This window comes from Pelodiscus sinensis, chromosome 22 (genome assembly GCF_049634645.1).
Source record: "Pelodiscus sinensis isolate JC-2024 chromosome 22, ASM4963464v1, whole genome shotgun sequence".
In the NCBI taxonomy this organism is placed as follows: domain Eukaryota; kingdom Metazoa; phylum Chordata; order Testudines; family Trionychidae; genus Pelodiscus; species Pelodiscus sinensis.
In genome coordinates, this window is record NC_134732.1 from 2240066 (window position 1) to 2255478 (window position 15413).

At 65.8% G+C, this 15413-nt stretch overlaps 1 protein-coding gene across 5 annotated transcripts in view; it reads right to left on the reverse strand.

Annotated features, from left to right (window-relative positions):
- The window catches only part of LOC102458614 (discoidin domain-containing receptor 2-like), a 64422-nt gene that overhangs the window by 14697 nt on the left and 34312 nt on the right, over positions 1–15413 (reverse strand). For 4 of the 5 annotated variants that reach the window (XM_075905943.1, XM_075905942.1, XM_075905944.1 and 1 more), the window contains 7 exons: positions 14660–14888; positions 13316–13463; positions 12977–13082; positions 9719–9905; positions 7914–8160; positions 6381–6473; positions 116–273 (listed from right to left, as the gene is read on the reverse strand). In XM_075905943.1, coding sequence (XP_075762058.1) covers positions 116–273; positions 6381–6473; positions 7914–8160; positions 9719–9905; positions 12977–13082; positions 13316–13463; positions 14660–14888 — 1168 coding nt within the window. Of the gene's footprint in view, positions 1–115; positions 274–6380; positions 6474–7913; positions 8161–9718; positions 9906–12976; positions 13083–13315; positions 13464–14659; positions 14912–15413 lie in introns of all 5 variants that reach the window. The other variant, XM_075905946.1, reaches the window with a different exon arrangement.

Genomic DNA, 15413 nt, shown 5'->3' on the forward strand with positions numbered 1-15413 from the left:
GCCACCACGGCACCCTGTCCACGGGGGACGCCACGCGAGGAACCGGGACTCCCCAGTGCCTGGTCGAGCCCGGCAGGGCCGCCCGGTTCCACGTGCAGCGGCACCATCACGTTACCTTCGCCAGCCTCTTGTGGACATACTGCTTCCACAGAATGACGACGATGATGGCCAGGAGCAGGAGGATGATTGCCACGAGGCAGCCCACCAGGACGGAGGTGCTGGAGTCGTCGGCTTTCTCCCCCACCCAGGTGCTGGTTAGGACAGACGTGGTCTCTGTGCAGAGGAGGCAAACGAAAAGAAACGGGAGTCACGAGAGAGGGGGCTGCGCTCCCCCGCGAACAGCCTGGTGCAGGAGAGGACGGGGCAACTTCCAGGCCAAATCGTCTGGGATGGCTTAGCTGGGGCCGGTCCTGCTTTGGGCAGGGGGCTGGACTGCCAGCCCGGGGGTTCCAGGACTCGGTGGGCAGGGGGCTGGACTGCCAGCCCGGGGGTTCCAGGACTCGGTGGGCAGGGGGCTGGACTGCGAGCCCGGGGGTTCCAGGACTCGGTGGGCAGGGGGCTGGACTGCCAGCCCGGGGTTCCAGGACTCGGTGGGCAGGGGGCTGGACTGCGAGCCCGGGGGTTCCAGGACTCGGTGGGCAGGGGGCTGGACTGCCAGCCCGGGGATTCCAGGACTCGGTGGGCAGGGGGCTGGACTGCCACCCCGGGGTCCCAGGACTCGGTGGGCAGGGGACTGGACTGCCAGCCCGGGGGGTACAGGACTCGGTGGGCAGGGGGCTGGACTGCCAGCCCGGGGGGTACAGGACTCGGTGGGCAGGGGGAAGGACTGCCAGCCCGGGGTTCCAGGACTCGGTGGGCAGGGGGCTGGACTGCCACCCCGGGGTCCCAGGACTCGGTGGGCAGGGGACTGGACTGCCAGCCCGGGGGGTACAGGACTCGGTGGGCAGGGGGCTGGACTGCCAGCCCGGGGGTTCCAGGACTCGGTGGGCAGGGGGCTGGACTGCCAGCCCGGGGGTTCCAGGACTCGGTGGGCAGGGGGCTGGACTGCCAGCCCGGGGGTTCCAGGACTCGGTGGGCAGGGGGCTGGACTGCCAGCCCGGGGGTTCCAGGACTCGGTGGGCAGGGGGCTGGACTGCCAGCCCGGGGGTTCCAGGACTCGGTGGGCAGGGGGCTGGACTGCCAGCCCGGGGGTTCCAGGACTCGGTGGGCAGGGGGCTGGACTGCCAGCCCGGGGGGTACAGGACTCGGTGGGCAGGGGGCTGGACTGCCAGCCCGGGGGGTACAGGACTCGGTGGGCAGGGGGCTGGACTGCCAGCCCAGGGGTTCCAGGACTCGGTGGGCAGGGGGCTGGACTGCCAGCCCAGGGGTTCCAGGACTCGGTGGGCAGGGGGCTGGACTGCCAGCCCAGGGGGTTCCAGGACTCGGTGGGCAGGGGGCTGGACTGCCAGCCCAGGGGGTACAGGACTCGGTGGGCAGGGGGCTGGACTGCCAGCCCAGGGGGTACAGGACTCGGTGGGCAGGGGGCTGGACTGCCAGCCCGGGGGTTCCAGGACTCGGTGGGCAGGGGGCTGGACTGCCAGCCCAGGGGGTTCCAGGACTCGGTGGGCAGGGGGCTGGACTGCCAGCCCAGGGGGTACAGGACTCGGTGGGCAGGGGGCTGGACTGCCAGCCCGGGGGTTCCAGGACTCGGTGGGCAGGGGGCTGGACTGCCAGCCCGGGGGTTCCAGGACTCGGTGGGCAGGGGGCTGGACTGCCAGCCCAGGGGTTCCAGGACTCGGTGGGCAGGGGGCTGGACTGCCAGCCCAGGGGGTTCCAGGACTCGGTGGGCAGGGGGCTGGACTGCCAGCCCAGGGGTTCCAGGACTCGGTGGGCAGGGGGCTGGACTGCCAGCCCAGGGGTTCCAGGACTCGGTGGGCAGGGGGCTGGACTGCCAGCCCGGGGGTTCCAGGACTCGGTGGGCAGGGGGCTGGACTGCCAGCCCGGGGGTTCCAGGACTCGGTGGGCAGGGGGCTGGACTGCCAGCCCGGGGGGTACAGGACTCGGTGGGCAGGGGGCTGGACTGCCAGCCCGGGGGTTCCAGGACTCGGTGGGCAGGGGGCTGGACTGCCAGCCCGGGGGTACAGGACTCGGTGGGCAGGGGGCTGGACTGCCAGCCCGGGGGTTCCAGGACTCGGTGGGCAGGGGACTGGACTGCCAGCCCGGGGGGTACAGGACTCGGTGGGCAGGGGGCTGGACTGCCAGCCCGGGGGTTCCAGGACTCGGTGGGCAGGGGGCTGGACTGCCAGCCCGGGGGTACAGGACTCGGTGGGCAGGGGGCTGGACTGCCAGCCCGGGGGTTCCAGGACTCGGTGGGCAGGGGGCTGGACTGCCAGCCCGGGGGGTACAGGACTCGGTGGGCAGGGGGCTGGACTGCCAGCCCAGGGGGTACAGGACTCGGTGGGCAGGGGGCTGGACTGCCAGCCCGGGGGTTCCAGGACTCGGTGGGCAGGGGGCTGGACTGCCAGCCCGGGGGTTCCAGGACTCGGTGGGCAGGGGGCTGGACTGCCAGCCCGGGGGTTCCAGGACTCGGTGGGCAGGGGGCTGGACTGCCAGCCCAGGGGGTACGGGACTCGGTGGGCAGGGGGCTGGACTGCCAGCCCAGGGGGTACAGGACTCGGTGGGCAGGGGGCTGGACTGCCAGCCCGGGGGTACAGGACTCGGTGGGCAGGGGGCTGGACTGCCAGCCCGGGGGGTACAGGACTCGGTGGGCAGGGGGCTGGACTGCCAGCCCAGGGGGTACAGGACTCGGTGGGCAGGGGGCTGGACTGCCAGCCCGGGGGGTACAGGACTCAGTGGGCAGGGGGCTGGACTGCCAGCCCGGGGGGTACAGGACTCGGTGGGCAGGGGGCTGGACTGCCAGCCCAGGGGGTACAGGACTCGGTGGGCAGGGGGCTGGACTGCCAGCCCGGGGGGTACAGGACTCGATGGGCAGGGGGCTGGACTGCCAGCCCGGGGGGTACAGGACTCGGTGGGCAGGGGGCTGGACTGCCAGCCCGGGGGTTCCAGGACTCGGTGGGCAGGGGGCTGGACTGCCAGCCCGGGGGTTCCAGGACTCGGTGGGCAGGGGGCTGGACTGCCAGCCCAGGGGTTCCAGGACTCGGTGGGCAGGGGGCTGGACTGCCAGCCCAGGGGTTCCAGGACTCGGTGGGCAGGGGGCTGGACTGCCAGCCCAGGGGGTACAGGACTCGGTGGGCAGGGGGCTGGACTGCCAGCCCGGGGGGTACAGGACTCGGTGGGCAGGGGGCTGGACTGCCAGCCCGGGGGTACAGGACTCGGTGGGCAGGGGGCTGGACTGCCAGTCCGGGGGGTACAGGACTCGGTGGGCAGGGGGCTGGACTGCCAGCCCGGGGGGTACAGGACTCGGTGGGCAGGGGGCTGGACTGCCAGCCCAGGGGGTACAGGACTCGGTGGGCAGGGGGCTGGACTGCCAGCCCGGGGGTTCCAGGACTCGGTGGGCAGGGGGCTGGACTGCCAGCCCGGGGGTTCCAGGACTCGGTGGGCAGGGGGCTGGACTGCCAGCCCGGGGGTTCCAGGACTCGGTGGGCAGGGGGCTGGACTGCCAGCCCGGGGGTTCCAGGACTCGGTGGGCAGGGGGCTGGACTGCCAGCCCGGGGGTTCCAGGACTCGGTGGGCAGGGGGCTGGACTGCCAGCCCGGGGGGTACAGGACTCGGTGGGCAGGGGGCTGGACTGCCAGCCCGGGGGGTACAGGACTCGGTGGGCAGGGGGCTGGACTGCCAGCCCAGGGGTTCCAGGACTCGGTGGGCAGGGGGCTGGACTGCCAGCCCAGGGGGTTCCAGGACTCGGTGGGCAGGGGGCTGGACTGCCAGCCCAGGGGGTACAGGACTCGGTGGGCAGGGGGCTGGACTGCCAGCCCAGGGGGTACAGGACTCGGTGGGCAGGGGGCTGGACTGCCAGCCCGGGGGTTCCAGGACTCGGTGGGCAGGGGGCTGGACTGCCAGCCCAGGGGGTTCCAGGACTCGGTGGGCAGGGGGCTGGACTGCCAGCCCAGGGGGTACAGGACTCGGTGGGCAGGGGGCTGGACTGCCAGCCCGGGGGTTCCAGGACTCGGTGGGCAGGGGGCTGGACTGCCAGCCCAGGGGTTCCAGGACTCGGTGGGCAGGGGGCTGGACTGCCAGCCCGGGGGGTACAGGACTCGGTGGGCAGGGGGCTGGACTGCCAGCCCGGGGGTTCCAGGACTCGGTGGGCAGGGGGCTGGACTGCCAGCCCGGGGGTTCCAGGACTCGGTGGGCAGGGGGCTGGACTGCCAGCCCGGGGGTACAGGACTCGGTGGGCAGGGGGCTGGACTGCCAGCCCGGGGGTTCCAGGACTCGGTGGGCAGGGGGCTGGACTGCCAGCCCGGGGGGTACAGGACTCGGTGGGCAGGGGGCTGGACTGCCAGCCCAGGGGGTACAGGACTCGGTGGGCAGGGGGCTGGACTGCCAGCCCGGGGGTTCCAGGACTCGGTGGGCAGGGGGCTGGACTGCCAGCCCGGGGGTTCCAGGACTCGGTGGGCAGGGGGCTGGACTGCCAGCCCAGGGGGTACGGGACTCGGTGGGCAGGGGGCTGGACTGCCAGCCCAGGGGGTACAGGACTCGGTGGGCAGGGGGCTGGACTGCCAGCCCGGGGGTACAGGACTCGGTGGGCAGGGGGCTGGACTGCCAGCCCGGGGGGTACAGGACTCGGTGGGCAGGGGGCTGGACTGCCAGCCCAGGGGGTACAGGACTCGGTGGGCAGGGGGCTGGACTGCCAGCCCGGGGGGTACAGGACTCAGTGGGCAGGGGGCTGGACTGCCAGCCCGGGGGGTACAGGACTCGGTGGGCAGGGGGCTGGACTGCCAGCCCAGGGGGTACAGGACTCGGTGGGCAGGGGGCTGGACTGCCAGCCCGGGGGGTACAGGACTCGATGGGCAGGGGGCTGGACTGCCAGCCCGGGGGGTACAGGACTCGGTGGGCAGGGGGCTGGACTGCCAGCCCGGGGGTTCCAGGACTCGGTGGGCAGGGGGCTGGACTGCCAGCCCGGGGGTTCCAGGACTCGGTGGGCAGGGGGCTGGACTGCCAGCCCAGGGGTTCCAGGACTCGGTGGGCAGGGGGCTGGACTGCCAGCCCAGGGGGTACAGGACTCGGTGGGCAGGGGGCTGGACTGCCAGCCCGGGGGGTACAGGACTCGGTGGGCAGGGGGCTGGACTGCCAGCCCGGGGGTACAGGACTCGGTGGGCAGGGGGCTGGACTGCCAGTCCGGGGGGTACAGGACTCGGTGGGCAGGGGGCTGGACTGCCAGCCCGGGGGGTACAGGACTCGGTGGGCAGGGGGCTGGACTGCCAGCCCAGGGGGTACAGGACTCGGTGGGCAGGGGGCTGGACTGCCAGCCCGGGGGGTACAGGACTCGGTGGGCAGGGGGCTGGACTGCCAGCCCGGGGGGTACAGGACTCGGTGGGCAGGGGGCTGGACTGCCAGCCCGGGGGGTACAGGACTCGGTGGGCAGGGGGCTGGACTGCCAGCCCGGGGGGTACAGGACTCGGTGGGCAGGGGGCTGGACTGCCAGCCCGGGGGTACAGGACTCGGTGGGCAGGGGGCGGGACTGCCAGCCCGGGGGTACAGGACTCGGTGGGCAGGGGGCTGGACTGCCAGCCCGGGGGTACAGGACTCGGTGGGCAGGGGGCTGGACTGCCAGCCCAGGGGGTACAGGACTCGGTGGGCAGGGGGCTGGACTGCCAGCCCGGGGGTACAGGACTCGGTGGGCAGGGGGCGGGACTGCCAGCCCGGGGGTACAGGACTCGGTGGGCAGGGGGCTGGACTGCCAGCCCGGGGGGTCCAGGACTCGGTGGGCAGGGGGCTGGACTGCCAGCCCGGGGGTACAGGACTCGGTGGGCAGGGGGCTGGACTGCCAGCCCGGGGGGTCCAGGACTCGGTGGGCAGGGGGCTGGACTGCCAGCCCGGGGGTACAGGACTCGGTGGGCACGCTGGCTTATCAGAAAGTCTCCTGTCCTGGAAGTTCTCAAGTGACTTGGTGCCGGCGGCTCCTGGAGCCTTTGCCGATGGTGGCCCTGGGCCGCTGGAACTGACCGCAGGGAGGAGAAAGGCCCTGGACTCAATGTCAGAGGGTAGGCCGCAAGGTGTCACTGGTCGCCCATGTGTGCCTGGCTCACCTGCCCCGAGGTGGCCCGGCCTGCCCCACGCCCGGCACGGTGGCAGGGCAGACACAGCCCCGGTCTGCTGGCTGTGGAAGGATGCTGGGTGAACACAGCGCAGCCGGGACCGTCCCGTGGAGAGCGTGGGCGTCCATCCGCCCGGACAGCCGGGCGTGTCTGCGGAGCGGAGGCGGGACAGCGCCCAGTCCTTACCCCAGGCCGCCTCAGTAGCATTCGACGCTGCCTCCAGCCGCTCTGCCGTGCTTGTGGCGAGAGTCACCACCATGGGATTGACGTTCTCCATGTCTGTGAGGGGAAGAGCAGGGCTCAGTCTGTCGCCGGCTCCCTGCCTCTGCCCCCGCCCCCGGGCTCGCGGATCCCCAGCAAGTCTGCGCGTTCGCCTCCAGCGCCTCCGCGGAGCCCGGGGCAGGTCACAGAAAGGGGCGCAGGGTGAGGGCCTCTCTGGCGGCTGGGCCGGCCGGCCTGGGAAGGGCTCTGGGCCCAGTGCCCCAGGAAGGCCAGAGCAGAGGCGGGAGGCTGCCCTGTTCAGGCTGCGGCTTTAGGGGTCACAATGAACCCTTGTCTGTGAAGACCCAGGGCCCAGCATGGCTGCAGACGGACCAGAAAACCAGGAGAGTTTGGAAAAGCAACAACAATCTCCTCTCCTGTGCGTCCCCTCCCCCTGAGAGCCACAGGCCAAAAATTCACCCCCCCGTGCTCCTGCTCCCCAACTTCCCACCCCAGGCTTGCCCCCCACTCCTGCTCCCCACCCCCGACTGCTCCGTACCCCCCCGCCACTGCGCCCTGTGCATGCTGCACCCTTGCTCCCTAGCAGCCTCGTGCCTGCTCCAATTGCCCCCTGCCTCTCCTGCACCTCCCCTCCCTCACCGCCCCCCACCTCTCCCTCGCTACCCCCCCGCCTCGCCCACCCCCGCCTCTCCCTCGCTAGCCCCCACGCCTCTCCCTGGACCCCCGCCTCCTCCTCGTCGCCCCCACCTCTCCCTCGCTAGCCCCCACGCCTCTCCCTGGCCCCCCGCCTCCTCCTCGCCACCCCCGCCTCTCCCTCGCTAGCCCCCACGCCTCTCCCTGGCCCCCCGCCTCCTCCTCGCCGCCCCCGCCTCTCCCTCGCTACCCCCCACGCCTCTCCCTGGCCCCCCGCCTCCTCCTCGCCGCCCCCCGCCTCTCCCTCACTACCCCCCATGCCTCTCCCTGGCCCCCCGCCTCCTCCTCGCCGCCCCCGCCTCTCCCTCGCTAGCCCCCACGCCTCTCCCTGGCCCCCCGCATCCTCCTCGCCGCCCCCGCCTCTCCCTCGCTACCCCCCATGCCTCTCCTGGCCCTCCGCTTTCCCCTTGCTGCCCCTCTGCCACCTCTCCCTCGCTACCCCCTGAACGCCTCCTCCTCGTCACCCCCCCACGCCTCTCCCTGGCCCCCCGCCTCCTCCTCACCGCCCCCGCTTCTGCCTCACCGCTCCCTACACCATTCCCTTGCTGCCCCCCCACACCCCTGCCTCTCCCTCACTGCCCCCGCACCACCCTTCCATGCCTCTCCCTCACCACCCCTCACCTCTCCCTTGCCAGCCCCTCACGTCTCTCCCTTGCCTCCCCCTTCCTCCTGCTGAAGGTCCCGCTCCCCAGCCTTGATCCCTGGGTATCTGCCATCCACCATTCCGCTGCCACCCTCAGCCCCTGTTCAGGGTCCCCCATCTGCCCCCTGCTCCCCACGCCCCGGGGACTGGGCGAGACTCACCGGACTGGAAGGAAATCTCACTGATCATCAGCCAGGTGTCGGCAAAGTGGAAACGACAAAGGACGGCCTTGCCCACCCGCTGGTTCAGGGGGATGGTCACGAACCTGGCGCTGGGGTTTTTGTCATCCAAGATGGTGGAGACGCCCACCGGGTCGGGCTCCCACTCGGCAATCAGCCGCGGCTTGAAGAGACACTCCACCTTGTGGAAGATCTTCACCCCCTTGGGAAACATGTTGTTGCAATGCACCTGGCCGGAGGGAAAAGCATCAGCAGCCTGAACTCGCCTCCAGCTCCCAGCAGCTTCGCTGACACCAGGACCAGGCCTTCGACGGGCAGCAACCGCGGGCGTGTGAGCCCGACGCCGGCCTGGGCCAGAGGCGGCTCGGGAACCCAGCCCATGCAGAGCCAGGGTATTGCAGAATAACGAACGCCCTCCCCGGCGGCACAGAGACAGCCCTGGTGCCGCAGTCCGGTATTCGTCACGAGAGGACAACTGAGGCTGAGGAGGGAGCGCGGAGACGCAAGACTCGTAGGCCTGGAAGGCGCGTGATTTAGTCCTGTCTGCAAGCGTCTATTCAATGGACTAAAAACGAGCTAATGGGCAGATTCAAATTCAGAAACGGGGGCTCGTTCTGCAGCGGGAGGCGAGAAGGCTCTGCTCTCGGCCCCGCGCTCTTCACGTCTCTATCGATGAGCGGGAGAGAAACGTACACTCAGCACTCGCCACCTCTGCAAACGAGGCAGCTCTGGGTGGCAGGGCAGGTAGCGGGAGAGCTGGCCAGTTCCACACAGCAGTCTGAACTGTGAGGCTCACTTCAAACGCCGTGTTTAATACAGCGGCACCTCCATGCCAGGAACAGCAGAGTTACGGGCTGAATGGTGGAGACACGTAGGCAGCCAGGCAGCAGCGGAGACCCCAAATACTGACACACGACCCTATACTAGCTAGGAGGCACCCTAGACTGCCTGTCCCCATCCCCCTGCGTGGGGCAGCCCTCGAAGCCAGGGGCGAAGGGAGATGCTGAGGTTCGCAGGCACAGTGGTGAGCCCACCTGTCAGCCCAAGGCAGCCCGAGCAGGGGCAACGCTGGGGTCTGAGCCCCTTCCCTGTAGCCCGCAGGCGCTGTTTCACACACACGCCCCTCGGCCGGGGGCAAGAGTTTGCACACTCGGCCGGAGCCTGAGAGAGGCTCCGGCGTGAGAGGCTCCGGCGTGAGAGGCTCTTTCTGTTAGTGTGATGCAGAGAAGCTGCCCAGAGCACTGTATCGAGGATGCGGCTGGCTCTGGGGGGGGGGGGGAAGCTGCCGCTCTTGTGGCCAGAGCCTGGAGTGTGAGCTGCTGGAGCTGCAGCTGGCATGTTGGGCTCTGGCGCAGCAGGGGCCTGCCCTGCACCCAATAATGCCACAGCACCCCAAGGTGCCTCGCCTGGCCCGGGGTCAGAGGGTGCCTGTCCTCACCCCCACATGCAGGGCAGCCGCTTCCCGGGAGGAGGGGAAGATGCTGCTCAGAGGCGAGACTGTTCCATAGCCACAAACAACGGGAAACCTTGAATTTGCATGTTCAAAATATTCTCCAACGTTCCCGTCCCAACCTGTGTCCACCCACATTTCTGCCAGCAAAGCCATTCGCTGCCAGACACCACAGGCCACACGCAGAACCCGACTCACTGCAACAAACCAGGAACAGAACCTGAGAGGGGGTCTCAGTCCGGAGCCGGACGCTGAGGAGAATCGGGGCTCCTGTGCCCCATGAGACCCACAGCCACGGAGGCCCCAGGCCGGCGGGGGAGGGGAGAGACGGCCGTACCTTCATGGAGGTGAAGTTCCTCTGCCGGTCAAACTGAAACTCCATTTCCACGAAACCTGCGCTGAAGCTCTCGTTCTTCCAGCCGATATAGTCGTACCCTGGCCACACCCGGTACTGGTGGCTCTGGGTGAAATCGTCCAGGCCCAGCACCCCGTCGGTGAGCTGGCCCAGGCCTCCGTACAGGTGCCTGGCGAGAGACGGAGAAGGGTTAGACAGAGGGAAGAGACTCACAGACTGGGCCTCCGCTCCTCTCCTGGCTCAGCCTGGGACTGTGGCCACTGCGCTGCGGGGGGGTTGTAAGGAGCTGCCCACCCAGGAGCAGCACTGAGACCGTGTCTCAGGAAGGTATAATCTGTCCCGCTGCTGATCCTCGTGCAAGTGGAGTGCACAAGCTGGTGCACAAGCTGGGCTGGCCCGCAGCCTCTGCCCCACAGGCTGGCGTGGACCCCACCTGCCTCCCTCCCCTGCAGACTGGGCAAGGACAGCGATGAAGAGACTTCTATGCAGATGTGAGTAAAGGCCGACGGGCCTCGTGCCTGACTGTTCACCTGAGCAAGGGGCCTCGAAAACCAGCTGCAGACAGTGGCACCCCCAGCTCTGGCTCTCTGGAGAGATGGGGCCTTGGAGCTGGGCACCTGAGTTAACCTCTTAGGAGAATCCCTATGGAATGAGGGTGACACACGTCAGCCATTTGCTCCTGCAGACTCTTCCGGAGTTCCAGTGTCCGACAGCACGGGCCTGGCTGGGACTCCTGGACCTCGCCTGGGCATGGAAGGGGACCGGCAGCCTCCATGGCAGAGCTGGGTGAATGTTTTCAGACGAACTGCTTACAGCCGAAAAATGCACTTTCGGTCAACCCCAAACCACCTGTGACTTTGACCGGCAGGAGGAGCAGGGCCGGATTTAGGGGGGGGGGCGAGCCGGGCAGCTGTCTGGGGGCCAACCTATGGGGGGCGCCTGATGGCAGCTGTAAGGAGAGCTGCGCGCTGGAGGGGTGGGGCCGCGCGCCCGCTGCCCAGGGCACAGGAATGGATCGAGCTGGCCCTGAGGAGGAGGGAGTGGTCCCTGCTGTCCCCTGTTTAGCCGCCCGTGTAGGGCACTTCCTTGCCACGGGGGGAGTCGGTCGGAGAAACGTCACTCACAGCAGCTCTCGTTTCAGGGACATTTACAACCTTCTCCGCCCATAGGCAAACCAGAGACTCACCGGACAGGTGGGAGCTTGAGGGGTCATGCGGCCCAGTTCCCATCCCTCGTGGCAGAACTCGTGGAGTATGCGCTAGAGCAGTATTTCTGAGAGTGCTCCGTGAAACCACATTCAGAAACACGTTAACTGGCCGCCCCGGTTTGTTTATTTACTGGCGCCGCGGCCACGGAGCCTCGTGGCTCCCACTGGCTCCGTGTTGCTCTTTGTAGCCAAGGGGAGCCACGGGAAGGGGTGGCCTGACCCACGCCACTTCCACGGCTCCCCTTGGCTGCAATGGGAGCCGCGAGGCTCCGTGGCCACGGCGCCAGTAAATAAACAAACCGGGGCGGCCAGTTAACGTGGTTCTGACGTGATTTCACGGAGCACTCAGAAACACTGATCTAGACCATCCCTACGACAACTGCCTGGCAAAACCCTACACAACAGAATCCACATTTGACTTGCCAACGTCCAGCCAATCTGCAGCAGTGACTGTCCTAGCCACCGGGCTACGGGGGCGGGGCTTTTCCCCTCTCTCCTCTTGACGCTGTTTCACTTTGTATAAATATTTAAATATTCATTGGCACAGGGATTTGAACTTGAGTCACCTCCCCTAAGGAGCTCCCTACCCATCAGGCTACGGGCTCGTTCGCATTCCTTCTCTTTGTGTAATGAAACAATCAGACTTGAACCACTCTGCACACGCCAACTGAGCCGTCCCTCTTATTCTAGTTTGCAGGTTTCCCCGGGGCAGACAGAAACTGGCATGTCGCTGGCATAAGCGTGACCCAGAAGTAAAGTCTCATGTTCCTGCTCTACAGCAGTGACGCTCTAGGACTTCTCAACGAAATGGTGGCAGGACATTTTTAACAGGTACAAAACAACCTATTGTCCCTTAATTTCATTCTTGGGAACAGCTGAACTGACTTTGCTGAACCTTTTAAAAAAAAAAAGTCTGAAACATTTCCCCCAGAACTAGTCAACTTGATGAAGTTAGAAGAAACTGAAGCCATGATCTTATAAAGGGTAGATTCTCTATTCACTAGTGTGGCGGGAAGGATGGAGGTTGATAAAATACAGGTAGGAACGGAAGAGAAACATTCACATGTAAAAGAATCCCATTCAGTTACATCACACAATGGCAGACAGCTAAAAAGTGACACATTTCACAAGTGCTTGGATACAAATGCTAGAAGTCTAAATGCTCAGATGGGTGAACTTGAGTGCCTGGTATTAAATGAGGACATCACAGAAGAGGAACCCATCTCCTGTTGCTGGCGTAGTCAGGAGGGCATTAAATGAAACACAACCGGGGAGTATGAACGGAGGGAAGAAATGAGGCCATAGCTCAACATGGAGACTGTGAGAACATCAATCAGGAAGCACAAGAACATGAAGAGAAGAAAGTAGCTGCCTGCAGACCACTGCTAGAGCCTGCGGAACAAACCAGATGAGTTGGAATTGCTCGTTTATGCGCATACATTCAACACGGCTGGCATTACTGAAACCCAATGCGAAGTTGCATGATTGGAAAGTTAAAAGCAGTGGCCATAACTAGCCTTGGCAGATTTTTTTAAATAATTTTGACGGATAATATTGATGTTCATTTTTTAAGCATTTTAATTTTTCTTTCAATTTAAATTTTCACAGTTGCAGGAAATTATGGGGGAATCAGATGATAATTATCTAATGACAGGAGATGCTGAGATTCAAACCATTGAAGCTGGACAAACAGCTTTTTTCCCCTGAGCCAAAGGGGGAAGGCAGCCCCCTGGAGAACAGCTGGCCACGTACCAAGTGGTACATGCAGATCCCTCATCCTGTGTGTCCAGCAGGACCCTATACCTTCCCGCTAACCTTCACCAGCTACCAGGGGCGCGAGTCTGACGCACTGTCGGCCCACACGCCCTGCAGGGACAGCACCTGGCCAACACATCCCCAGAGGAACAGAATCAACCGCGTCCCGCGAGTGGCAACGTGGCCGATTCCAGAAGGTTCTGGAACTACACGTGTAGCGAGAGGTTCAGGGACGAAGAGGAGACAGTGCCGGAGGGAGACCGGAGCCCCAGTCCCACCTGCGCTCCTGGAAGCCATCGTAGGTGGAATCATTCAGGTAAACGATCGGCGAGCCAGGGGCTGCGATGGTCCCTCCTTCGGGGATGCTGTAGGACGCCAAACCGTCTAGAAAAGATGAGAACGGAGAAAGCAGGTCAGAAGCTGCTCCCCATTGTCTCCGTCCACAGGATTTCCTCTTCCTTCCTGCTCGGAGCAAGCCCTGGACCACAGGGAGCAGGAAGGGCCTGCACTCCCATGGGGAGCATGGCTACCGGCATTCCCCCATCACAGGGCCGGGGCCGGGCAGCCCAGGGGCCCTGGGTAGGCCGTGAAGAGGGGACCATGCAAAGGGCCCTTACCAAACCAGAGGCAGCCGTAGAGCTCCACCCTCATGCAGACCGTCATGGGCAGCTCCGTCACGGGGATCACCCGGATATAGCGGGCAATGATTGGGGGCCGAAGGTCTTTCAGGACCACATCGTACGTGTCGGTGTTGCCTTGAATCACCTGGAAACAGAGGGGGCTTCAGTGACCAGCTCCAGACACGGCAGGACACACCCACGGGCTGCAATGGGGTCGGACGGGGTGATCCTGGGGAAACGAAGCCTGGCTCCAGGGCTGCACGGACCAGGAAGTCCAGTCACAAAGCCGCTCACTGCTCGGGGAGGGGGGGGACACGGCTAAGGAAAATCTGGGCTCCAGTTTGGAGACCGTGGCTGCAATTCCAGTCGAGTGACTAGACGTAGGCAAAGGAGGACGTTGGACCAGAACGGTCGGCACGATGGGGCCTGAACCCTGCGCCTCACCACCGGGCGCCCCCTTTCCCCTCACACTGGAGGCTGTTTATTATTATTGGTAATAGCCGCCCGACAAGGAGCAGCAAGACACTTGTAATGGCCGGGATTTCCCAGCAGGAACCTTTTGTTATCCCGGGCGTCTGCCGTCCATTAACAAGAGACTCAAAAGCCGGCAACCAGCGTTCCCGGTGTTAGAGCTCGTTCGGGCTTGCTGAGCGTTTCCCGTGAGGAAGAACGTCACGGCAACAGTTAGCGTTCCACCCCGAGCTCGATCCAGGGCCCTCGTGTCATTATGGCCGAACCCCAGCTGGTCTCTTGCTCTCAGAGGTGGTGAAAAAATAATCTTGGAAACATGACCTGGGTGTAACCAATGTCGCACTGTCTGCCTAAGTCCGAAGACAGTTCCGAGAGGGGCAACGGTCCCGACCGTAACCAATACAGCCTCCTACAGACCGGCATCCTGCATCCCCCCAGCCCTACCCCATGCATCCTTTGGCCTACGAGCAACACCCAATCCACCTCGGACGGAGCACTCGAGACAGTCGAGATGGCTCTGCCGGTGGTAGCTGAGGAGAGGAGACACCGCAGGGGAGAGTGGAGACGGTGGGCACTCAGGGTCGGATCTGGATTTCAGCAGGTCTTGCTGAGCCGCCATGCACGTGGGGCCGGAGGGTTGGCCAGGTGAGGGGAATGGCTGGTGCTTGGGGTTCAGCTGTAGATAATTTTGCAGCATAGTCGAGTAGGCCGGGGTCTTGGGCCCTGGGGCGGGGCCCTGGGAAAGGCCCACGCTGACAGAGAGGGGCGCTGCTCCAGCGACGGGCTGCAGGCGAAGGGAAGGGGGCACCCTGTCTCCCGGGATTCAGTCTCTGCCGATCTCGGAACCCTGGGAGCCTCCGCTGCACTCACCTGCCTGCCCTGCCGATCCTTCCAGGAGATCCAGCGCTCCCCGTTGCGGCTGTAATCGATGCGGTAGGCCCGGGCGAACTCTTTGCCGGTGGCGCGGGCGTGCCGGCCCTGCGTCCCGATCAGCGTGATGAAGAAGAGCTTGTGCAGGTCGATCTGGAGGAACTGCACGTCTTCCGGCTGCAACAGGCCCGCTGGGCACCACGCTCCATCCCCCTCTTCCCTCTGCAACCTGGTGGGGCGAGAGACGCACACCTAACAGGCCTTACTCCCCAGGGCCTAGCCTTCCGGCACTTGCCCTTCCAACTGGCTGCTTGGCCTTGGCTCGGGAGTGGAGCCAGGCAGCCTGTCAGTGTGTGCTCGTGTATCACACCCCCTCCCGCCCTGTGCCCCTTTAGTTCCCTCTCTTCTCTCTTTGCACCCCATCGCTTGTGGGCGGAGGTAAAACGCCGGCTGCTTGTTCTCTGTTCACCTGCTGGCCAGGCCGGCAGTCAAACCCAGCTTGCTCGCCCCGCCTAACGGACAGGCCCAGGTCCTGACTCATGCCACAAGGCTGCAGAGCCAACCCCCCACCAGTAGGACCCCAGAGTGCCTGCGTTCCAGGACAGAGCTCTGCACCGGGTCCATGGGGCTGGCCTCCTTTGTTCCTAGGCGCACACGTTTACATCTAGCCGCTGCATACTGCTTGCTTGTGCCAGCTTCCCAAGCGATCCGAACCTAGTGACCTGTGCGCTTTGTTCTTTAGCAACCCTCCCCC